General features: G+C 40.2%; 1 protein-coding gene across 1 annotated transcript; it reads right to left on the reverse strand.

Moving 5' to 3' along the window:
- Positions 1-2,947: 2,947 nt before the first annotated feature.
- Positions 2,948-25,923, reverse strand: LOC134378931 (uncharacterized). The gene is made up of 2 exons (XM_063098226.1): positions 24,819-25,923; positions 2,948-3,021 (listed from the first exon to the last, which is right to left on the reverse strand). The coding sequence occupies exons 1-2, from the start codon at positions 25,660-25,662 to the stop codon at positions 2,948-2,950; spliced, it is 918 nt and encodes a 305-aa protein (XP_062954296.1). The 5' UTR covers positions 25,663-25,923.
- Between the last annotated feature and the right edge of the window lie 59 nt (positions 25,924-25,982).

The following is a 25,982-nucleotide window of genomic DNA, read 5'->3' on the forward strand; positions in this document are numbered from 1 at the left end:
AGATAAGATTTTTGGAGACAAGAAAGCATAGTTAGCAATTAAAATTAATAAGATCTCCCACAGAGACTGTGCAGATTGAGATGTTGAGAGGACATATGACAGAACTAATTGATATTTAAGAAAAAGCACAGGAAAAAAGTTCACAATAATGTATTAAATTATTCAAAATTCAAAAAATACTTGAGCAACAAATATAAGCACTGTTTCAGGCAATGGAGCTATATCAATACATCAAACACACAAAAACCCCTGCCCTCATATAGTTTGCATTCTATTTGGGAGAAACAGATAATAAACAAAATATATAAATAAGATATATATTATATTAGTTGGTAATAAATGCCATGGTGAAAAATGAAGCAGAAAAGGAAATAGAGATGTTGGCAAATTTGATAAATTTTTTTTTTATTGTGGTAAAATATACATAACATAAAACTTACCATCTTAACCATTTTTTAAGTGTACAGTTCAGCAGTGTAATAGTTGTAAGTTCATTTACATTGTGTGCAACCAATTTCAAGAACTCTTCATCTTGAAAAATCGAAGCTGTGTACCCATTAAACAACCCCCATTTCCTCCCCTTCACCAGCAATCACATTCTACTTCCTGTCTCTATGAGTTTGACGACTTTAGGTACCTCAGGCAAGGGAAATCGTACAGTATTGGTCCTTTTGTGCCTAGCTTATTTACTTAGCATAATGTCCTCAAGGTTCATCAATGTTGTAGCATGTGTAGGAGTTTCCTTCCTTTTTGAGGCTGAATAATATCCTATTGCACATATATACCACATTTTGTTTACTCATTCATCTATCAATGGACACTTGTGTTGCTCCCACCTTTTGGTTATTGTGAATAATGCTCCTGTGAACATGGGTGTCCAATACTTGTTCAAGTCCCTGCTTTCCATTCTTTTGGGTATATACCCAGTGCTGTGGATTGAACTATGTTCCCCCAAAGTTATATGTATTAGAACTTAACCCCCACTGTCTTAAGAGGGCAGGAACTCTTATTATGGTAATTGAAATGTGGGTACTTCAAGAGGTGATTAGATTGTGAGGACCATGCCCTAGTGAATGGATTAATCTGTTGATGGTTTAATGGTGGTCATGGATGTGGTTCTGATGGCTTTAAAAGAGTGAGAAAGTTAGCTCTCTTTATTGCTTCTGCCATTTTGCCCTGTGACACCCTGCATTTCTGTAGAGTCACCACCAGGAACAAGGCCCTCACCAGATGAATTCCTGGACTTTGGACTTCTCAGCCTCCAAAACTGTAAGTAATAAATTTTTTTTTAAACAAATTTCCCAGTTTCAGGTATTCTGTTATAAGCAACAGAAACTGACTAATACACCCAGACATAAAATTGCTGGATCATATGGTAACACTACTTTTAATTTTTTGAGGAAACTTCAAACTGTTTTCTATAGCAATTGCACCGTTTTACACTTCCACCAACAATGCGCAAGGGTGCCAATTCTACACATCCCAATCAGCACTTGTTCTTTTCTGTTGTAAGTTTGCAATTTTAAGTTGGGTGATGAAGGAAAGCCTTATTGAGTAGGTAAAATTTGAGTAGTGGCCTTAAGAAACTGAGGGAATGTTTCAAATTCTTCTGGGGAAAACTAGATACATGACAAGGAGAATGAAAGAAAAAGAAAGAACAGAACTGAAAAGTCATCATGTAAGCCAAGAGAAGAGGAGAAAAACATAATGGTCAACAGTTGGAGATGAAATCACCACTAACACAATTGTCTGTTGATTTAGCAACCTGAAGATCATTGGCGGCCTTGAAAAGACCTATTTTTGAGGAGTAGCCTGAGCATAAACTCCATTATAATGGACTGAACCATGAGTAGGGGGTGTGCCCATGTAGGAAGTGTTGGCAATATTTTTAAAAGAGGTTTGTTTGGTTTTTTTTTTTTTTTGTAACAGGGAAGAGAACAGTAGTGAGGTTGCTAGGGGAGAATACAGGTGGGAGATGATTTTTCGTTTTAGTTTTTGTATTTAGAAATAGGAATGTCTTGAGCGTGTGTAAAATGTTGATTAGTAGAAGCCAGCAGGGAGGAAGAGCTAGTGGTGGAAGACACAGGAATGAGGGGACAATCAACAGAGTAAAGAGGGCTCTGGGAAGATGGGAGGGACTGAGATACAGGCCATGATGGCCTCTGATGGAAGGAGGTTGGAGAAGTTGTAAATTATTTACTATACAGTAGTTTGTATAGCAGATATTTCATGGCTTTTTGATGATGATGCATGTATTCACTGTAAGGTTGAGTGAGCTCATCTGCTCAGATCAACAGCAGAAATGATGGGATTGGATATTTAAGATGAGGAGACAAAAAGTGTGTAAGCTTCTGTAGGGGGACCTGACTAGAAAATGCAGGCAACGTTGAGAGTGTATTTGAGACAAGCGTTTATGCCAGCTATTTGATACAGAGTTGTGTTATGTACAAAAATTATGCTTTAATAAATAATTGACATGCTTAATCACACCAGGGGAAAGCCTAGGTTGTTTGTGCATCCCTGAGTTAGAGACCTCTATGTATCTGATGACAGCTACCTAGATTGGAGGAATAATGCTTGGAAGGAAAGAATCCAATTCAGTTAGCGTGATCTTTTAAACTCTAACCAGGAAAATGATGGGAATGGAACAAGTGTGAACTTAAAAGAAGGAGGAATACTTTGATTCATAATAAACATTTAAAATTTAAATGAGTATTTATCCATTTAGAAACTGCACTTTGGAAATACTTCTGTTATCTCTGCTGCCAAAGGAATTTCTTGGTGAAAGACTGAACCAGCAATTACAACTTTACAGATGAGGAATACACATGTCCCCTGCCTGGTATCTGTTGCAATTGCCCCTTATTCAATCACCCACAGCTGGAGTAATTGGATCTTTAGGTACAGGTTAATGGGATAATTAGGCAAACACGATCAAACTTGTACACTACGAGGAAATAGATAGCTGCTGTCTCCGAGCCTCCTGTTGTACGCTGTGCTTGTGCAACCTGTTCTTCATTTCTATGGGCAATAAAGTAGGAGATGGATTAGCTGCAAGCGATTTCATCTGTCTGTAAGGGGAAGTGTGGTTTGATTTAAATGATTTTTTAAGAGGCAGCTACTGGAACAACTAGCTAGAGATGAAATGGATGAGGAATGCCTGCTTCACAAACAGCCAATGTAATTTGGCCCTGATATTTTAGAGAGTCCTTTGGATGCCATTTTCTCCCTCGTATATTAATAGGATGTTCATCCAGGAGGCTGAATGGTCATAGGCCTTATATAGGAAATAGGAAATGACATGACTGCGTGGAAGGATATACTAGGAAGCATATACCCAGCAGTGATCACCCAAATAAAGCCCATGAATAGGAAAGACTTATGACATTGTCTTCTGAAGATTACTATAATTTCATCTGTCTTTTTCATGGTTATTTCAGTGAGTTCTGACTGCCTAGAACTCTGTTATGGGAAATGGTGGGAAATCTGGTGCCTGACTTCCCATTGCCTTTCCAGAGGGCTAGACCTACTTTAGGTGCACAGCTATATATAAGGAAATAGGGACCCAGCATCATCTATCTTAATATGCACCTGCTACAGAATTCACCATCATCATCATCATTCTAGGCAGAGTGGATCCTATGAGAAAAAGCCTAACAAACAAACTCCCTTCCGATACAAGCAATTTATTCTGACTTGGACATAAACCTTGAGACAGAAATCACAAAAGAAGCAGCTGGAATTAGATCATAGGTGGCATCATACATTAGGGAAAAATTTGAACCTTATCCTCTGGGGCATGTAGATCTTTTGAAAGGAATAAAGGAGCTTATCAATGGTGGCCATATGCCCCTAAGAAGAGCAGTTTTTAGATTTCATATCATCTAGGTGGCACTGCTGGCATTTAGTAGAAAGGTGCCAGAGATTCTACTCCCCTTCAGTGTGTAGCACTGTCCCACATAATAAAGAATTTTTTCTTTCCCTCATGCAACTTTCAAATGTCCTGGTATTCTTTTACATTAAAACTGAATTATAATGATCTGAATCTAGACTTTAACTCTGTTTTACATTTAAGTGCTCACTATTTGCTTTAATATACATAAAATTTCCAGGAATGCAACTAACCATGCAAATATGAGAAAATTTTTTCATTGCATTGTTGGTAATTTTTCCAAAAGTTTTATATTTTTTGAGATTATGTTATCAGTGGAAGTGCTGCACATGGTATTTGTTCACCAACCCACATATCTGTGTCCAACTGTATTTGTCGTTTTATCCATTGAGATTCTACATATAGATATAAGCTTCATGATGTCTTCTGGTATACTATTGCCTGAGCATTTATATATTGAAATATGTAGAACCTTATCACAGATTACTTTTATGTTATTTCATTCTAATTGTTTATTTTTATGTTATTTTAATGATTTTTTGAAATTAAGTTCATTAGTGGATTAAAATATCTATAAATTTCATTTTAGAACAGTAGAAAAGCATTACAAAACAAATCGAATAAAGAGGTGTTGTTCTGTCCCACAGTGCCGCTGGTTGGAAGCATTGTTTTAACATATGTATCCTTGTTCCATAAAAATTTTTCTTACAGCTGTGCATCAAGCATGTCTGCCATGGACAAAACTAAAGGCAGAAGGACCAGTTGAGTAACCGTTGAAGTAGATCACACAAGATAAAGTTCTGAGCAAGTTAGCGGAGATGGAGAGAAAGAGATGTACTAGGGATACATTGAGGAAGTACAAATGGAAAGTGAGTAGGAGTTGAAACAAATCCAAGATGGGAAATTTCATTGTATGTGGACCTCAAAGTATTTATGATTTTAACCTAAAAGTTTAGATTTGCTTAGTCCTAGAAATGCGAATGTATAAATCAGCTTTGTTGTTTTCCTAGATCCATAGAAACTCTTGTTATCATGCCCAGATGTCACTTACAGACTTCAAAAACATGCATATACCAAAATAATTCAGTATCTTCTCATGAAAATGTTTTATCCTTGTACTTTTCTGTCATAATAAATGGTTGATGCCATCATCAACAATCTAGTTGTTCAAACTGAAAATGTCAAAGGTTTTGCTTTTTATCATAACCATTTTCCCACCTTTCACCAAGTTCTATTGCACATGCTTAGAAATGTCCATTGTGTGTCTCATGTGTCGCCTTACTGCTCTCTCTACAAAGCTTAGGGCCTCACCATATTTTGCATAGCCTCTTGCAACTGCATTCCAAAGGATTTACCTTGCCTCTAGACTTTACAACTGAAACTGATTTTCTGCATTGCTGCAGAGTTGTTTAAAACTCCAATCTAATCATGTTTTTCCCTCTTTAATTTAAATTAACCAGAGCAACCTTCCTGACTTCCTTTGACTTTAAGTGAAACATTTACAACTTCTTATAATTTTTAATTTTTTTATTGAAACATAGTTGATAGTACGTATCTGTGGGGTACAGCATCAAATATCAATTCGTGTTTTCAAGGTATGATGCTGAAATTAGGATAGTTAGCATATTCAATGTTATACAGTGTAATTATTTTTTGTGGTTCTTTACCAGTTCCTTCCTTTGGTTTCCAACCAATTTGTAAACCCGTCCTCTAACTATTCCGTCTCTTTGTCCAGTCTTTGGCACTCACTGTAGTAGATCATTTTGAGTTCCCCAAACACACTATGGATAATTACATTTTTATACTCTTGTTTTCTTCTTCATGCATTTTGGAAGCTTAATGCTGGATCCATTTTCCTTTACCAACCATAGATTAAATAGGCTGTTTATGGTTATTTGAATAAAAAATATTGGGCATCACACTGTTGATAGGAAACATAATTGCCCATTTTACCACCCTATTCCTAGGTGAAAATAAAATCTAACTTTTGTCTTTTGACTTCCTGCTCTTTCCTAGAATAAAATTTAAAATTGACAACTGTCTCTTTTCACCCAAAACAGTCAAAAGTAGTAAATTATTCTTGCTAAACAAACTGTGGTCCTCAACAAAACCCATAAAATGTGTTTAGCTTAATCAACTACTATTGGAAATGAGAATCATTTTCAAATCACTCCAGAAGACAACAAACCAAAAAACTTGTAAACATGTACTTGGCACGGAAATTCAGCTTAATTAAACTAAAATTTTAAAGAGAGAGAGAGTGAAAGAGAGCTGGAGTGAGAAGCATGTTTGATGAGGGCTGGAAAATCTACATGCCAGTGATAATAAACTTGTTATTTAATAAGGTTAATAATAGATAAAGTCCCCTAAAGATGAATTGTTATCACAGTTGACGACTATTTTATTAAAATGTTAATGGCCTGAGGCAAAAGCAAACTGTTCTCTTAATCTGCCAGAAGAACTGCTTTTTCAGAAAGATCATACCCCATAGCACACAGGATTTGAACAAGTCATAATAAGCATATTTGAAATTTGGACTAGACACAGCTCCTGAGATCTTAATTCAACTTGATTGAACTATGGATGTGTTTCACATGCTCATTTGTGGCCAAACTTAGTTCTCCTATTAGCAAAATATATGACACATTGTTGCCCATAGAAATTTATTGAAAGAAGTTTCTATAGATGCATTGTTTCTCTTTTCAAAGTTGATGGAAATAACTAGTGAGATTTTTTTTCCCATTACCTTTCCTTCCTGCACCTAATAAGCAAGCCAAGGGCATATTCCAGTACATTGTCTGGACCATACAATGCACTTTTTCCATAACGGCTAAAATAAAAATAAAAGTATTCAGCAGCACCATCCAGGGCAGTCAGGTGAGTCAATCCAGAGCTGACTGTCTGTGTATAAATGTGACGGGTTACATTGTTATTTGTTTGGGCCCTTAAGTAGAACCCCAAAAGACCTCGATCAGATAATGCTGTTTTCTCCCAATGTAATATTATCTCAGAGCACAAAGAAAACAGTTTTTCTTTTATCAACATTTAAAAAACATTTTCTTATATAACTACACACATATGTAGTGTATGCCAATGAAAAAAATTGCCAGTTATAAATACACCATAACATTGACTACTATATTGTGCTTCTGAAAGAGGAACAATAAGCTATTCAATATATTTTAAATTATAAATGATTTTAAATTATAAGTGATGGGCAGTTGCAAGAAAATGAAATTGACAGCTATAAAAAGCTGTCATGCAAAGGAAAGTGGGGCATGGATTCAGGGCAGGAAAGGACCTGGAACTACCTAATGTTGGGAAGAATAGTAAACACCAGAGGTTTATCATGCTAGAGTTTAAATACAGAAGTACAATAAAAAAGAGAGAAACAAAAACTTTCATAAGAACAGATATGAAGAAAAAAATGAAAGTCCCCCAAATTGTCAGACCCAGTGAGGAGCGAGCAGTCTATAAGACCAAAAGGTACGATCAGCACTAGGACATTAGATGGTGGCATCCAATCTTGTTTTTATGTTCCTTATTGATTGGAGAGAAGGGTCAAGTAGCAAATTTAGAACCTAGAGGTGCCGATCTGTATTTTTAACAGCAATATCTTTGCTGTTGGTGTTCTGACTATAAAACTAATACATTGTTTAAAGAATACTAGGATTTTAGTTATGTGCTTTTCTTACAGAATAGTATCTCATAAATATATTTTCATGTTAATAAATACATCATTACATGATAGGGTAAGAAGAAAAATATGATTATGATATTTTTCAGCTTCTATCAAAAGGCAGACTAACTTACTTTCTCTCTCTCTCCTTCTCTCCTTCATTTCTTGTTGGAATGAAAACTTAAAAAAAAAAAATCAGCTGATATGGGTTGAATGTTTGTCACTTTCAAAGCTCATGTGGAAGATTGATCCCCAGTGTGGCAGTATTGAGAGATGGGACCTTTAGGGTGATTGGGTTGTAAGGGCCATACTCTCATGAATGAATTAATCCGTTCATGGAGTAATGGGTTAATGGTTTAATGGGTTATCATGGGTGTGGACTGGTGGATTTATAAGGAGAGCAAGTGAGCACGTTAACAAGCTTTCTCACCAAGTCCCTTCTGGAAAGAGTTCCCAGCAAGAAGGCCTTCATCAGCTGTGCCCCCTGGACCTGGGACTTTCTGGCCTCCAAAACTGTAAGAAATAAATTTCATTTCTCTATAAATTACCTATTTTCAGGTATTCTGCTATAAGCAACAGAGAATGAACTCACATAGCACCCATACTTTTGTTTGTTTATTTTGTATTTTGCTTGCTGTTTTGGAAGCTATAAATACATTTTTATTTGGATTTCTTGGTAAGCCTTACAAAAAAATTATTTGCAGTTTTAAACATAAAATTGTTTTAAAAAAAACCACTATGAATACTATGAAGGCTCATTTACCCATTAACCAATTAAATAAAACATTACTAATAGGGTGACTCTACCAATAGAATCCCCTCTGTATGTCCACTGTTCAGTTAGTATACCACAATTCATTTATTTATTTTCTTTTTTTAAGTATTTGAATTATATCCACTTTTTGGTTATTACTTACAGTGCGGCTAGAAACTTTCTTTTACCTGTCTTTTGATACATACATACATACAAATGATAGGTATATATACCTAGCAGTGACATTGCTGGTCATAGGATATAAAAACGTGTAGCTTTTTTTTGTTTTTTTGTGACCGGTAAGGGGATCGCAACCCTTGGCTTGGTGTCGCCCGCACCGCGCTCAGCCAGTGAGTGCACCGGCCATCCCTATATAGGATCCGAACCCGCGGCGGAAGCGCCGCTGCGCTCCCAGCGCTGCACTCTCCCGAGTGAGCCATGGGGTCAGCCCTAAAAAAGTGTAGCTTTAATAGATGCTCCCAAACATTTTCCAAAGTGTTTGAAACACTTTGCATTTCTGCCAGCACAGAGTGACAGTTCCAGTTACTTAAAAATCTTTGACAAAACTTGAAATTGTAAATCTTTTAAACTATATTCTAACTGATGTGTATGTATTTTTTTTTTAGTTTTAATTTGTATTTTCCTTACACATAATGAGATTGAGAAGATGTTCTCAGCCTCTTTGAGCATTTTGATATTTTTCCTGTGTAACCTAATTAAAAAAATTGGGTTACCTGTTTATAAAATTTATCTGAAGACATTTTTATAGATTAAAAACAAGCAAAAATTTATATTTCATGCAGTACATTTTCTAAATTTGTACGTTAATGCCAATAGTTTGTCTATAGATTTTTCTGTATTTCATATATTTTATTTCCTTCCTTCCGTATTTCCATCTTTCCTTCATTTCCTTTTTCTTTCTCCTTTTTTACCCTTCCTACTAGCTGTGAACTCTAATAAAAGGCCCAGTAAAAGTGGTGATTGAGATCTGAAGGGGGAATTTTTCTATATTTTACCTTTAAACATGATTTTAATTGTGCATATCTTTCAGATATCCTTGATCAGGTTAAAGGAGCTCCTTTTTTCCCCCTTGGTTTGCTAAGAGTTTTATCATGAGTTAACATTGGTTTTTAGTTAACTTTTTATCAAAATATAATACACATACACAAAACAACAAATTATAAAGGTACAACTTAAGTGTACCAATAAATTCACATCATCACCAAAACTTGGTATTATCTGTTATTTTTATTTTGTTATTATAGTGGGTATGGAGTAGCAATAGCACATCTTAGTTTAATTTGCATTTTTCTGTTGAATAATAAAGTTGAGCATGTTTTCTCTATGCTATTGACTATGGAAAAAAGGCAAAAATGCAGATTCCTGGACCGCTGATGGAGTAGCTTGGAGGCTGGGCCCTGAAATCCATATCTGTAGTGATCCTCCCTGGGGCTGGGGAACCACTGTGAACAGACAGCACTGCTTGTTGGATCATGAAGCTGTTAGGAATAAACCTAGAAAGAAGTGAGTGTAAAAAAGGGGATCAAGTTTTTTGCCCAGTTTTCTATTTGGTTTGTAGATTTGCTTTCTGTATTTTGATCTGAGACATTTGTCAAATATGCAAGAGTACTTCAGAAAGTTCATAGGCAGGCTGACCAGTTAGCTCAGTTTGTTACAGCACAGTGTCATACACCAAGGTAAAGAGTTTGAATCCTTGCACTAACCAGCTGCCAAACAACCAAACAAAAAATTTCATGGAAATATTTGTATTCTATTTTTCCATGAACTTTCTGAAGTACTCTCCTGTGTATTGAAAATATCTTTCGCCACTCTGTGGCTTGCCTTTACGCTTTTGTTAGTGGTGTCTTTTGATAAACATCTGTATTTAATTTCATAGTAATCTAATTTAAATTTCTTTTTATTTATGGTTATTAATGTTAGTTTCTATTTAATGGATTTTGTCTATAGCAGCATCATGGAGACATTCTCCTAAGTTACACTTTAAGACACACACACACAAGGGGTCTTCAAAAAGTTCATGGAAAGATTAATATTGTCTTTTAATTCCATCTTTCCACAAACTTTTTGAAGGACCCATGCACACATGTGTGCATGACACATGGGAACTAGTATTTACCCTTTACATTCAGACCTATAACCTATTTGGAACTGATTTTTGTGTGTGGAGTGAGATGGTAGTTAAGACTCTCCCCGCCCCCCGCCATATTGATGTCCAGTTGATTTACCGCCATTTGAAACTACAACCCGTTGTCTACTGCTCTGCGCTGTCATGTTTGTAATAAAATTAGATGACTGTATATAGGGGTCTGTGGCTGCATCCTTGGTCTGTTTCTTGGTCCATTTTTCTAGCCCTGTGCCAACATCAAATTGAATTGATTATAACTTTGGGATAAATCTCTTCGTCTTGTAGATTAAATAATCCAGATTTGTTCTTCTTTTTCAGTACTGCCTAATTCCTTTGTTTTCCTTTATCAATTTCAAAATCTGTTTGTCATCTTAACCAAAAACCCTATTGAAATTTTAATTGTGATTGCCTTTAATCTATTAACCAATGTGGGTATAATTGATAACATTACTATACCAGGAAAGAAACAAATATTTACAATGGCAAGAGAAAATAGAGAAAGTAGAAATGGGTATATGAGAGATCAAGATATTGGAGTGCTCAATAGTGGATTTAAAAAAAATTAAAATTAATATGTTCAAGAAAATAGAACATAAGATGGAGAATTTTAGCCAAAAAATGAAAGCTCTAAAAAAGTATCAAATCAAAACGAAATGATAAAAATTTAAAACTACAATAACTGAAAATAAAAACCCAATATTCAAACAGAAGCCCTTCTGGGAAAAATCTCAAATTAAAGCTTTAAAAAAAGAATAAAAAATCCTGAAAAGAATATAGGAGACATGGGACACATACGTAAAAAACAAGTATATTTGGAGTTCCATAAAGATAAAAAGACTATTTAAAAAGTAAATAGCTAAAGAAATCTTTAAAGCTGACTAAAGATGTCAAGCTATTGATTTAAAGGTTTTATATTCCCAATTCAGGATTAATTAAAAGGAAACAATAGCTGGGCACATTATAATAAAACTGTCACCATTATTCCTGAACATACAATCAGATAGTCTAAAACAAAATATTATAAACCCAAATTCATAAATAAAAAGATAATATATCATTACAAAATTGTTTTTATTACAGGAATGCAGGTTTATTTAATATTGAAATATCAATAAAATAATCAAATATAGAAAAAACATATGATCACCTATAAGATATAGAAAAAGCATTTGATTAAATTCAACATCCATTCATTGTAAAACATTTAGAAAACTACAGATAGAGGGGAAATTTCTTAATTTAGTAAAGAGTATCTTTAAAAATTTGCATAAAACATCTTAACATACTTAATGGTGAAATATTAAAATATTCATCTTTGACATTTGGTGTGAGAGAGAATGCCACTATCATAACTTTCATTTTTTTATAGTCCTGGAAGTCCTCATCAGTGCAATAAGGCAAGGGGAAAATGATGCAAAGATTATAAGTAAAATTGTTATTGGCAGGCAACATTATTGTAAATTTAAATAACCCAAAATAAATAACCATTAAAATATTTGAGCTAATGAATGGATTTAGCAAGTTTCTGGCTTACAAAGTCAATATAATTAATAAATGAAGTTCTACATTCTATCAACTACAAACTGATGCCACTTATAATAGCATCAAAATGCATATAAATAAGAAACTGGAAGCAAATTAGATATTCAGCAAGTTAGATACGTTTTGATATTTTCATACTCAAGGGTTACTACAAAGAAAAAAGTTGAAAAGAATAAGGTAGATGAATAGCATTGAATTAGGAAGATCTACAAAATATACAAATATGTTAAAAGAGAAAAGATCTACAAATTAAGAAGGGACTTATTTGTGAAAAAATTGAATTAAAATATAAAATTTTTTAAAAAACAACTTTACTTCTCAACAAAACTTTATCAAGTTCAAGATACTTTTGTAAGTGATGATACCAGCCATTTAGTCAATCCCTAAAGAACTGAGGGTCAATGCCGTCTTTTTTACATTATTAACTGAAGAAAAATGGGTGCCCTTTAAAGATTTTTTAAAATTAGAAAGCAAAAAGTAGTCAGATGGAGCCAAATCAGGACTGTAAGGAGGATACCTAATGATTTCCTATTGAAACTCTTGCAAAATTACCTTGTTCAAAGAAAGGAATGAGCAGTATTGTGGTGGAGAAGGACTCTCTGCTGAAGCTTTGGCTAAGTTTCTCTAAACACTTTTGTAATAAGCAGATGGTATCATTCTTTGGACCTCCAGAAAGTCCACAAGCAAAATGCCTTGAGCATCCCAAGAAAGTGCTGCCATGACCTTTGCTCTTGATCAGTCCACTGTTGCTTTCACTGGACCACTTCTACCTCTTAGTAGTGATGGCTTTGATTGTGCTTTGTCTTCTGGATTGTACTGGTAAAGTCGTGTTTCATCTCCCATTACAATTCTTCAAAAAAATGCTACAGGATCTTGATCCCACTTCAAAATTTCCATTAGAGGCTCTGCTCGTCTGCCACTGATCTGGGAGCAACAGTTTTGGCATTCATTGATCAGAAATTTTGCTCAACTGTAATTTTTTTCAGTCAGAATGTGTAAGCTGAACCAATATGAGATGTCTATGGTATTGGCTATTGTTTCTGCTGTTAATCATCTGTCCTCTTCAATAAGGGCATAAAAGATTAATCTTTTCTCACAAACTGATGTGGATTGTGTGCTGCTGTGGGTTTTATCTTTAACAATTTGTCCATTTGTAAAGTGCTAATTTCTTTGGGACATTGTCCCCATAAACTTTTTGTAAAGCATCAGTGATTTCCCCATTCTACCACCCCAGCTTTACCATAAATTTTTTTTTTCTTGCTTTGATTTTAGCAGAATTCATGTTGTTCTGATAGGGACTCTTTTTCTTGTTAATCTTATTCTTCTTAGTGCCTCAAACTGGATCCCGTTCAGACATGGTATAACAAGTTAGTATGAGTTTATATTGATGCAAAAAAAATTTTTGAAATTAATGCGTAGTTTCTTAGTAATATGTATTTTTCATGATTTTTTTGAAGACCCCTTGTAGATGTGAAAAAAGCAAGTTTGCAAAACAATACGCATGGCATGATAAAATTAAACTACCATACAATCCAGCAATCCCATTTCTGGATATATACCCAAAGGAACAGAGATCATGATGTCGAAGGGATACCTGCACTCCCATATTCACCGCAGCTTTATTTACAATAGGCAAGATATGGAACCAAACTAAATGTCTATTGATGGATGACTAGATCAGGACACTGTGGTATATATGAATACTACTCAGCCATAAAAAAGAATGAAATTCTGCCATTCGCAGCAACATGGATGAGCTTGGAGAAAATTATGTTAAGTGAAATAAACCTGGCATGGAAAGAGAAATACCAAATGTCCTCAATCATAAATGGGAGTGAAGAAAGAAAGAAAGAAAGAAAGAAAGAAAGAGAGAGAGAGAGAGAGAGAGAGAGAAAGAGAGAGAGAGAGAGAGAAAGGAAAGAAAGACCACAATGAAAGGTTTAACTTTCAGAAGGAGAGAATAGACTTATAATTACTAGAGGTGGAAAAGGGGGAGGGGAAGGGGAGTTAGGAAGCAATTGGGTAAGGGATACAGAGAATAATCATGAGTTTTAGTGATGAACATGCTAATAATATTGATTTGATCATCACATACTGTACACAAATACTGATATTCAACTCTTTACTCCATAAATATTTATAATCAATTATGTTTCAATTCAAAAAAATAAACTAAAAAAATAAAAAAAAATCATAAAAGTAAACTCTGTATTTAATTACATGTATTCACAGGAAGCATAAGAATACATCTGCAAGTGATAACAGTAGTTACCTCTGCAGAAAGACTTTGATTATGCGATGGCTGCGTTATCTATTAAATCTTATTTGTTCAAAATTCCAGTTTTTCTCTCCTCCCTGGCATACATGAGCATTATATTTTCCCCTCCTTTGAAATTAGCTATGACCGTGTGACTTGTTCTGTCCAATAAAATATGAATAGAAGTGACATGCGTTGCTTGGAGTTAGAAGTAATTAAGAAATGCTATAGTTGAGCTTATAGAAATAGAGGGTAGGATGGTGGTTACCAGAGGTTGGAGGAGGTGGGGAAGGGAATGGGGAGATATTGGCCAAAAAGTATAAAATTTCACCTGGACAGGAGGAATGAGTTTTCAAGATCTATTGCACAGCATGTTGACCATAGCTAATACTAATGTATTGTATATTTTAAAATAGCTAAGAGTGGATTTTAAATGTTTTCACTACAAAAGAAAGATAAGTACGTGGGGTGAAGTATATGTTAATTAGCTTGATATAATCATTCCACAATGCACACATATATCAAAACATCACACTGTACCCCCTACATATATACAATTATTATTTGTCAATTAAAAATAAGAATTTAAATAAATAAAAAAAGAAGGTCTGGCTGTAACCAGTTGGTTGGAGCATGGTGCTGATAACACCAAGGTCCAGGGTTTGATGATGCCTGTGCTTGTAAGCTGCCAAAAAAATAAAATAAAAAAGATGCTATAATATTTTCTGTGCTCTCTTTTACTCTGCTCAGATGATTACAGAATCATGGGCTGATATACAGTAGGCTATAGACCAAAGTAGTCAGGAATACTGGCAAAGGAGAACTGTCTTGGATTGTTGCTCAGATGCAAAATGAACTGTTTTAAACAGCAAATAAATTTCTGTTGGGTAAACTATGGATTGTGAAATTGTTTACCACTGTAGCATAATATAGTCTATCATGAAAGACATATACAAAGGAGAACTGATCGTTTGATAACTGGAATATTTTATATACTACTTCTTTTATTAAAAATTCAAAAATAATGAAAAAGATGGATATATTGCCTTGGATAGTTTCTCATTTCTTGGGGGAAAAAAAGGAAGGAGCTTAAAATTGTCCAACCTTTTGGGAAGAATTTTGGCATTTTTAGGAAGCATATATGTACTTTAGAGACCAGTGTTTTTCTTTCCCTGAGTTACTCAAATAAAAGCTAAATTAAACTAGGTGCAATATTAAAAAGTTTACACGCACAGTTTGTTTTAAACCTTAAGTATCATATTATGTATGTACAAGTATATGTGTTTCTTTCTTTCCCATATCTATGAACATTCGCATTCTACCTATCTTTTAAAACTAGCTCACATCCCATGACTTCAGTAAATTCTATTGCTTTAGACTTACCCAGGGCTCTCCATTTACTGATCTTTAAGAACACTTTGTTTGTTTTATGAAATTTATCAACTAAGATGATTTTTATAAATTGTTCTCTAATAATTTTATGTGTGACTAAAGAAATGCATGATTTCAGATTCTATAGTGGTTTAAGTACTCAGCATAGTGTAGAAAGCCAGTAAATAAATGTATTCTAAAGAATAAATGGTGAGCAATAAACAGATCAAGTCAATAGGATTAATGCCCCCAAACTGGTTAGCACACCCATTTTCTCTACTTCTTATAAAGTTGTTTTTCTTATTATCTAAAAGGTTGGACTTTTTGTATGAATCTTGTAATATATATATATATATAACAACTCTGTAATATATATCACTGCACTCTTTGTACAGAAGAGGAATATAGCATTTAAAATGTTTGAAATATTTTCTGAAGTCAAAAGTTATGAGCTTTGAATCTGAGATATTGTCTGTGGGACTGAAAAAGTCCAGGCTCATTTCTTTATGCCAGAGCTTCTTACACTTTTCTGTATATCTAAACCACCTAGAGATCTTGTTAAATTGCAGATTATGAATTAGTAGGAGTGGAGTGCAAAATACTGCTTTTTCAATAAACTCCCAGGTGATACCATGCTGCAAGTCCAAGGACCACAGTAGGAGCAGCAAAGCAGTTTGTGATGTACTGTAGGACATTTGAATTAATATAATAATTGAAATTCTAAAAAACATTCCCAATAGAACCCCCCAAATAACTATACATAAATATATAAAATATATACAATTGCTAACTTAAGAAACTCAGTTGTTTTCATAGAATTTTTTAATTGTCTTTATGAATCTAGGGTATAACTGCTAAAAATCAGTGTTTGCTTAGCCACTGTAAGTTATGAATATATATTTTTCTTGTTCTGGTGCATCAGTAGAGAGTAACTTTTTTATTTTCCACTATTAACTTAATTAGGAATGATCATTTGCTAAAATAAAAGTAAAAAGGAATTTAAAAAAGAACCAAGATTAGTAAGTCAGGAATTATTATAATATGAACTATAGGGGAAAGAAATGTACTCCTTTAAAATAAATATTTCACCCTGAACCTCTTACAGGTTGCTGTTACATATTGCCTAGAGATCACTTTTGGTTTGAGAAAGTAATGTTTTTTTATATAGTAACCCAAGAATCACCCTGACCCCTATTCCTTACAGCTAAATAAACTGCAAGGCATGAGTCTTTGGTGTTCTGCCAGCAGGAGCATTGAGATAAGAATTCCCACTATGAACACTGTGTTATCCTTTTGCCACTATCTACTGATTAAACCTCAAAGATCTTTTCAAACTGTCAGGGAAAGCACACACCAGGCGTTCTATGTGAACGTGTGTGGTAGGGAAGGACAGGGAGTTCTTGAATTCTATATTTTGTGAATACCTGACTTTCATCCTTAAAGCACCTTGTGTTCCAGCTTTTGGACATAGCACAGGATTGTGCCGCTAGGAAGGCTTCTGGAAATCAAGAAAACACCAGGTGCACACTGTAACTAGAACTCAGGGGAAATTATTAAACTCTAGCATATGAGGAAGTTGAGGGTCAAGTCCAGGGCTAAGTAGCAGAGAGCTTCAAGTCGATTAGCAAACAAACAACTTAAACCTATTGGGTCACAGGTGGCAGGAAGCTTATATTATTAGCAAAGGGAAAATATGTATCACATGGGAAGCACTCAGAACTGGAATGTGTAACAGACTGTGTTTCATCAGTTTGATAAGGGGTGGAGGAGCAGGGAGAAGGTTACAGAGAATTGAAAAAATATACATTGTTGAGATGCACAAATAATGAACATGTTAACTCCAAATCTTGATCAGAATCACAATGTCCTAGGGATTTGAACACAAGTAATATTGTTTAAAAACCTAGATTATTTAATGTCATGAAACAGATTAGGCAGGGGGATTCTTAATTCCTGGTGGGAATAATAATTTGCCAGGGTGTCTTGGTGGATAGACGTTTGCCTGAGAACTCATTTATCTAAAGATGGTTCTTGATTTTTGAGGTGTCTCTGCTTAAAGATCCTGACTAAACAGGTGGATTTATAGGAACGGGCTACTGGGAGAGGAGAGAGACCGTGTGATAGCTAGGGAATAGTCTGACATTCTCTCACTAACAAGGCCCTGGTGGCCCCTGTAGTGGTTTCTCCACCTGCCTTAAAGCAGAGATGTAACTATTTGGACCTTCCTTACCCAGTGGCTTTGACACTCTTATGAGATCCTACTTACTGCAGAGCATTTCTTCTAGATTTCATAACAAATACTCTGCTGGCATTGCTAATGATACTTCATAACACCTAAATGAGAGATGTCAGGGTGGAAGATTTCAATTCTTTTTCTCACCCTGAGGTCAAGCTACATATTTTCAGATAGGGAGTGAAAGACCCCTGGAGCAGGCGGTCAGTCGGTCTGGAGACCCTCCCAAGGAACAGCGAGACCACGAAGACGGATGCAAACAGCAAGAGGTTTATTTGAACACACGGGTACCCGGGCGACACAGTCTTTTGGAAGACTGGCGCGCCGAGTGGAGCTCCTGGGTCCTTTTTATAGCAAAAAGCGCGGGTACAGAAGCGAGAAGCGAGTTTAATTGGTCAGTTCAAATAAGGCCTGGGGTGAGCTTCGGTTATGTGGGAGTCCTTGAAACAGCTGAGGGGCACCCTGGAAACTGGTGGGAGTCCTTGAAACAGCTGAGGGGCACCCTGGAAACTGTTGGGAGTCCTTGAAACAGCTGAGGGGCACCCTGGAAACTGGTGGGAGTCCTTGAAACAGCTGAGGGGCACCCTGGAAACTGTTGGGAGTCCTTGAAACAGCTGAGGGGCACTCTTGAAACTTTAACTGACTTGTCTATTTCTGGGAACTATCCGCCCTTTGCCTCGGGCCGGGGCCCAGGTGCATAACCACAGATATCCTGTTCGTTATCTGGTCTCAACCTCAGGCTGTACTTTTCCTATGCTAGGGACTTTTAACCAGGGTAATGTTTTGTGCCTTGCAAAATGGCGTTGCTACGGCTAGCTTAAAAAGTTCTTTCTTCATTCCCCCATTTCTTTTGTGGATAGCTCTAATCTTAGAGCGGAGTTAAAAGTTATTTTCATTATCTATAGTCTGATATTTTTGTCTAAGAACCAGGACCTTAATTGTACTCATCTTATCATTGATGAATTGGACTAACCTGTTGATGACACAGGGCCCCAGAATGAGCAACAGAAGAAGGAGTACTAGGGGCCCGGCGATGGTTGATAGTAGGGTAGTGAACCAAGGGGAGCTATTGAACCAACCTTCAAACCAGTTTTGATCTTTTTGGCGCTCTAACTGTCTTTTATCTAGTCTTTGTTTGAGTTTGGCCATGGTGTCTCGTATCACACCTGAATGGTCTACATAAAAACAGCACTCCTCTCTGAGGGCCGCGCAGAGGCCTCCCTCTCTTAAAAACAGTAAGTCAAGGCCTCGCCTATTTTGGAGTACTACCTCAGATAGAGAAGTCAATGAGTCCTCTAACTTGCTGACTGAATCCTGGAGGGCCCGGAGGTCAGTGTCCATGGCAGTCTGGAGCTCGGTTAGGCCCCGCTGGAGGTCTATAGGTCCTTTAATCAGAGCAGCCGAGCCGGTACCTATACCTGCCACAATTCCCAGTAGGACAGCTAGGGTAAGTGTGAGAGGTTCTCTCTTAAACCTGGGATGAGGGTTGTCATAGGCCTGCAACAAAGTTTCTTCAGGATGGTAATAGATGCGAGGAATCAGCTGAACCTGGACACAGAAATCCTTAGACTGATTAAAAACTGAGAGGGAAACGCAAGGGGTGAGACCGGTGCTGCAAGCCCACCAGCTATGGTTGGAGGGGAGAAGGTACTGATGGTCCCCGGAGGAATTGATGGATAGGGTCTGGTTGCAAAGATGTTGATGGGTAGAAGGTATTGTTCCTATACATAACCCTTGTCCTGTGACCTCTGTGAGAGTAAGCTTTCCCTGGGTCCCCCAACGGCAACTCTCGGCGCTGGTATAATTGGCCTCTCCCAAAAAGGCTATTCCTTCATAGTAGGGGGGGCTTATGGCCAGACAGAGCCAGCAATGCTCTGTGGCGTTCGGGTTGGTGGCATTTAGAGCTAGGAAGGCCCCCTGTACAAGACCAAAGAGCCTGTCACCCGTGGTGGGGGGTAGAGTGCCTGGTGATAGGAGGCTCTGTGTAGCAGTGCTCCTTTGTGCCGCGGGGGGTTGCCTGCTAGTCATTGGGAACAGCTTGTTGCTAGGAGGTCCCTGTTCTGCAAGGACGGGGTCGGGGCCCACTGCCACAGTTGGCATATTGGTGATATCTAGGCGAATGGTGAACAGTACACCTGGATCGTTTCCCGTCAAATAGAACCTTAGTCCCCAGGTTCTTCCTTGTGCCCAATCTCTGGAATTTTTTCCTTTCTCTGTGAATTTTATTTTAAGGGGGTTACACCAGCCGGTGTTGTCACAGTTTTTACTGCTATCGTTACGTTCTACAGTTATGAGGTCCCATGAGGAACTAGGTCCCCAGTAGACTGTCCCCGTGGTTTCACAACCCCATTCTTTGCAATATAGGGATTCCAGCCCTCCGCACCTTCTAGCTTCTGAAAGGGTCCGGCCATCCCGGGGGCACACGTAGAAGGGGGAAGCGGCAAGCCTGTTTCTAGCTCGGGGATAGCTGCACCCTGGGACCCCCCAGGTGATCTGATTATAAGCTTTTGTATAGTCTGAATCAGGGGGTCTGATCTGGGCCGAGCCCGATGCTATGTATCCCGGGATATCCCAGGTCTCAATACCCGCCGCCAGGGCACATACATCAGGTTTAAGATCGGGCCACCAAGTCCAAGGCGGCTGGGTAGCCTGTTTGGTCCAGACAACTTCTCCAGTTTGGGACAGTACCTTCCAGGTGAGGATCACAGGCCGGTGGGGGTTCTTACCCGGTGGACTCATTTTTCCGCCGCCGAATACGCAGCTTAAGAGGATGATCAGTCCTTTCCAGCTCCCAGGTCTCGTTTGGTGCCGGGGGTGGTGCAGGCTTGAGATGGGAAGCATGGACCCAGGCAGCGATGCCATCAACTTTTACTGCGGTCGGGGTGGTCAGCAATACCAGATACGGGCCTTTCCACCGAGGCTCAAGGTTGCTGGGTCGATGGCGTCTGACCAGCACTCGGTCTCCGACCTGGAACGGGTGGGGGACAGCTATGGTACCGGGCTGATATGCCTCTTTGATCTGGTCCCAAATCTGGGTCTTCACAACTTCTAGAGCCTTTAAATGGGTAAATAAGACAGGGAGAAAATTATCATCGGGACCCAGTGTTTCTCCCAACTCAAGTATGGGGGGGGGGGTCCCCCGTAGAGGATTTCATAGGGAGTTAGACCGTACTGGCCAGGGGTATTCCTGGCTCTGAACAGCGCTAAGGGAAGGAGGGCCATCCAGTCTTTTCCACCGGTCTCTAAGGCCAATTTAGTTAAGGTCTCTTTGATGGTTCTATTCATTCTCTCTACTTGACCTGAGCTCTGGGGCCTATACGCACAATGTAACTTCCAATTTATCCCCAGTTGTGTGGCCAGTCCCTGGCTTACCTGAGCAACAAAGGCTGGGCCATTATCGGACCCGATCACCTTAGGGATCCCGAAACGGGGCAGGATTTCTTCTAGTATCTTTTTACATACAGTCAGGGCCGTTTCCGTTTTGGTAGGAAAAGCTTCTACCCATCCAGAGAAAGTATCTACAAATACTAGCAGATACCTGTTCCCATACCGGCCAGGCTTTACCTCTGTAAAGTCTACTTCCCAGTATACGCCGGGTCGATCTCCCCGTTGTCTCCTCCCGATCTCTCGGTAGGTTGCGACCGCATTAGTCATGGCACAAGCCTGACACTGACTGGCGACTTCGCGAACTGCAGACGAGAGGTTTGGGATGAGGAGGCTGGTGCGGTTTATCAATTGGAGAAGTTTTGCTGGTCCCAAGTGTGTCAGCCGTGTAGCCGTTGAATGAATTCTTTTCCCTGGTCAGGGGTGAGTTCTCCTAGCTTGGCCTTTGTCTGGGCGGGTTCGATTGGCTCCTGAGGTTTGGTAGTTTCTGCCAGCACTCTGGTCGACAGGGCGGCTTGTTTTGCAGCCTCATCGGCCCTCCGGTTTCCGGCCGCCACAGGGTTATTTCCTCTCTGGTGGCCCGGGCAGTGGATAATGGCGACCTGCTTAGGGAGGTGAATGGCCTCTAGCAGAGCCAGAATTTCTTGTTTATTTTTAATGTCTTTTCCAGCAGAAGTGAGCAATCCCCTCTGTTTATATATTGCCCCATGAATGTGAGCAGTGGCAAAAGCATACCTGCTGTCCGTGTAGATGTTGATGTTTTTCCCTTCGGCTAAGCGTAATGCCTGCGTTAAGGCTATTAGCTCGGCCTTCTGGGCTGATGTCCCTTCTGGCAGGCTGCTTGCCCATACCGTCCGTTTGCCATCTACGATGGCGGCCCCTGCTTTCTTCTTACCTTCCGCAATGAAGCTGCTACCGTCTGTATACCAGGCAGGCACTCCGGGCAATGGCTGGTCCTTCAGGTCCCGTCGAGTCCCAGCTTCTTCAGCAAGGATTTCTGAGCATTGGTGTACTGGGGTGGATTCTGACTCGACTGGTAGTAGGGTAGCTGGGTTCAGGACAGCAGGGGGCGCGAAAGATATCCTTTCGTTTAGCAGCAAACTCTGGTAATGAGTCATTCTGGCATTGGTCATCCACCGATTGGGGGGCTGCCGCACAATACTTTCGAGGCTGTGGGAAGCAATCACAGTCACATTTTGCCCCAAGGTTAACTTATCAGCGTCTTTGAGGAGGAGTGCCACTGCAGCAACCGCTTTTAGGCAGGTTGGCCACCCACTGGCCACTGGATCCAGTTTTTTTGATAGATAAGCTACTGGCCGTCGCCATGGTCCTAGGGTCTGAGTAAGCACTCCTCGGGCTACACCGGCTCTTTCATCTACGTACAGAGTAAATGATTTGGTGAGGTCTGGGAGAGCCAAGGCGGGGGCAGACAGCAAGGCTTTTTTTTATGTGGTCAAAAGCCTTTTGATGCTCCTCAGTCCAGGTAAAAGAAATGTTTTCCCTTGTCAGGGGGTACAAGGGTGCAGCCAGGGAAGCAAACCCAGGAATCCAGAGCCTGCAGAATCCGGCAGTACCCAGAAATTCGCGGACCTGCCTGGGGGTTGTGGGAGTAGGGATCTTCATAACTGTAGCTTTCCGGGCCGGGGTCAGCCATCTTTTTCCCCCTTTGAGCAGGTACCCCAAATAGGTGACCTCTTTCTGGCATAACTGGGCCTTTTTAGCTGATACCCGGTACCCCAACTTACTCAGTTCCTGCAAGAGCTTTTGTGTCCCTCTTTTGCAGCCTTCATATGTGGGAGCTGCCACTAGGAGGTCGTCCACATATTGGAGTAATATGACCTGGGGGTTGAGAGCCCTAAAAGGAGCTAAATCTCGGTGGAGGGCCTCGTCGAAGAGAGTGGGAGAATTTTTGAACCCCTGTGGCAGCCGTGTCCAGGTCAGCTGACCTGTGTTACCTTTTTCTGGGTCTCTCCACTCGAACGCGAACAGTGGCTGGCTGTTGGGGTGTAGTCTGAGGCAAAAAAAGGCATCCTTGAGATCCAGGACTGAGTACCAAGTGTGACTAGGCGGAAGGGAACTCAGGAGGCTGTATGGATTTGGGACCGTGGGATGAATGTCTTGCACCCTTTTGTTAATTTCTCTCAAGTCTTGGACTGGCCGATAGTCATTGGTCCCTGGCTTTTTTACTGGTAGCAGAGGGGTGTTCCAGGGCGATTGGCAGGGCACTAAGACCCCTAGGTCTAAGAACCTTTGGATGTGGGGTCTGATGCCTTCCCGGGCTTCTTTAGTCATAGGATACTGTCGGACGGCCACCGGTGAGGCACCTGATTTCAGCTCTACTACTACTGGTGGGACGTTATTGGCCAGTCCCATACCTGTCTTTTCTGCCCATACGGTGGGAAAAAGTTGGAGCCAGGATGGGTCGATGGAGGGAGAGGCCGGCTTTTCATACAGCCGGTATTCTTCTTCTAGGTTTAGGACCAGGCACATGGTAGAGTGATCTCCCCATGTTACTTGTGGGCCCTCTGTGGAAAACTGGATTTGAGCCTTTAGTTTGGTCAGGATGTCCCGGCCCAACAGAGGAGCAGGGCACTCAGGTATGACCAAAAAGGAATGGGTCACTTGCCTATGTCCGACCCTTAAAAGTCTCTGAGTGGTCCAGGGGTAGACTTTGCTGCCGGTCGCTCCTACTACGACTGTCCGCCTGGACCCTACCTTCCCCATGGGTTGGGTCAGTACCGAATGTTCAGCCCCGGTATCGACCAGAAACTCGATGGGGGTCCCCTCCACTGTCAGTGTTACCCTAGGTTCGGGGAGGGGGTCCGAACCCCGACTCCCCTAGTCATCTAGGGATAGAACCTTGGCTTCTCTGATGTTCTTTTTCCGGGGACATTCTCTTGCCCAGTGACCCTTCTCTTTACAGTACGCGCATTGGTCTTTGTCTAGAGGGGGTCTTCCATCCCTAGGTGTTTTCTTTGCCCGGTTGCTCAGGTTCCCTGTCTGCCTATCTCTAGACCCTCTTTCACCTACCACTGCGGCCAAAATCCTAGTTAAATTTTTTTCTTGGCGTTTATCACGCCGCCTCTCTCTCTCTTCTGTCTCTTTTTTTTCTCTTTCCTGTCTTTCTTCTTCTGTTTCTCTCTTGTGGTACACCTTTTCTGCCTCCTTTACTAAGTCTTGTAAGGAAAGGTCTTGGAGCCCCTCTAGTCTTTGTAACCTTTTTTTAATGTCTGGGGCTGACTGGCCGATAAAGGCCATGGCAACTGCCGCCTGCTGTCCCTCAGAAGAGGGGTCAAACGGAGTGTATCTCCTATATGCCTCCATCAGGCGTTCCAAGAAAACCGAGGGGGGTTCTACCGGTCCCTGCAAGACCTCTCTTACCTTAGCCAAATTGGTGGGGCGCCGGGCTGCCCCTTTGAGACCTGCCACTAGAGTCCGGCGGTAGACCAGAAGACGCTCCCTACCTTCGGCCGTGTTGTAATCCCATTGAGGTCGATTGAGGGGGAAAGCCTCATTAATGAGGTTCTCGAGTTGTGTAGGGGCCCCGTTATCCCCGAGAACGTTCTTGCGGGCCTCCAGAAGAATCCTTTCTCGCTCTTCAGTGGTGAAGAGGATCTGGAGTAGCTGTTGGCAATCGTCCCAAGTGGGCTGGTGAGAGAACATAAGGGACTCAAGAAGTCCCGTGAGACCTGCTGGTTTTTCAGAAAAAGAAGGATGGTTAGACTTCCAATTGTAAAGATCTGCTGAGGAAAAAGGCCAATACTGCAAAGGGACCAAGCCATTTGGCTCGGCTGGGGGCCCTATGGCTCGGAGGGGCAAAGCTACGGTGGAGTCAGGACCCGAGTCGCCTCTCGGACTGCGAGGTTGGCGGCTCCTAGTCCCCGCAGCCGGTCCCTCAGGGTTGGGGTCACTGGGTGCTCGTCCTGGTGCCGATCTGTTTGGTTGAGGGGCCAGAGGGGGCAGCGGAGCCGCCGGGTAAGGTGGGGGTTCAGAGAGGGAGAATAGGTCATCTGGTGTCGGGTAGACGGAGGGTCGGGGAGGGGCAGAAGGCTTCCTTGTAGGTGGCCCTTGAGTATTTTCTGGTCCCGAAACGACAGCGACTTTGCTGGAGGGTGGCACCCAGGGAGGGGGATTCTGGGCGAGGTCTTGCCATACCACGACATATGCAACCTGGTCCGGGTGTCCTCCGATCTCCTGGAAAACAATCTTTTTAACTGCAAAAATGACAGAAAGGTCAAAGGTTCCCTCTGGCGGCCAACCTACGCCGAATGTGGGCCACTCAGACGAACAGAAAGTCTGCCATTTTCCTTTTTTGATCTCCATGGACAGATTGTGAGCCCTGGTTTTGACATCTTTCCAATGATCTAGAGTAAGGGAGAGAGGCGTAAGGGCACCTTGCCCCATCTCGAAAATTTCCAATAGGGGAACGACGACGCAAAGACCTATCACAACTAAGACAAAAAGAAACCAGAAACGGCGACGAGACCGAGTGCCGTAGAAATAGAAGAAAGAGTCCGATGGCAGAGCGCGCCTCCCGAGACGCGGTGAGACCAAAACACAATAATCCTCTGCCAAGGGGTCCACCAGGCGTCCCTGGTCCTCCCCTGATCCTGGGACGTCTCCCAGGATTGCCGGGTGGCGAGCCCCCGAACACGTCTGTTCGCTACCCGCACTTCGCTCCCAGAGCGACTAACCCGGAACAAACTGAAACCAAAATGCGCGCA

The sequence above is a fragment of the Cynocephalus volans genome, chromosome 5 (assembly GCF_027409185.1).
Source record: "Cynocephalus volans isolate mCynVol1 chromosome 5, mCynVol1.pri, whole genome shotgun sequence".
Classification (NCBI taxonomy): Eukaryota; Metazoa; Chordata; class Mammalia; order Dermoptera; family Cynocephalidae; genus Cynocephalus; species Cynocephalus volans.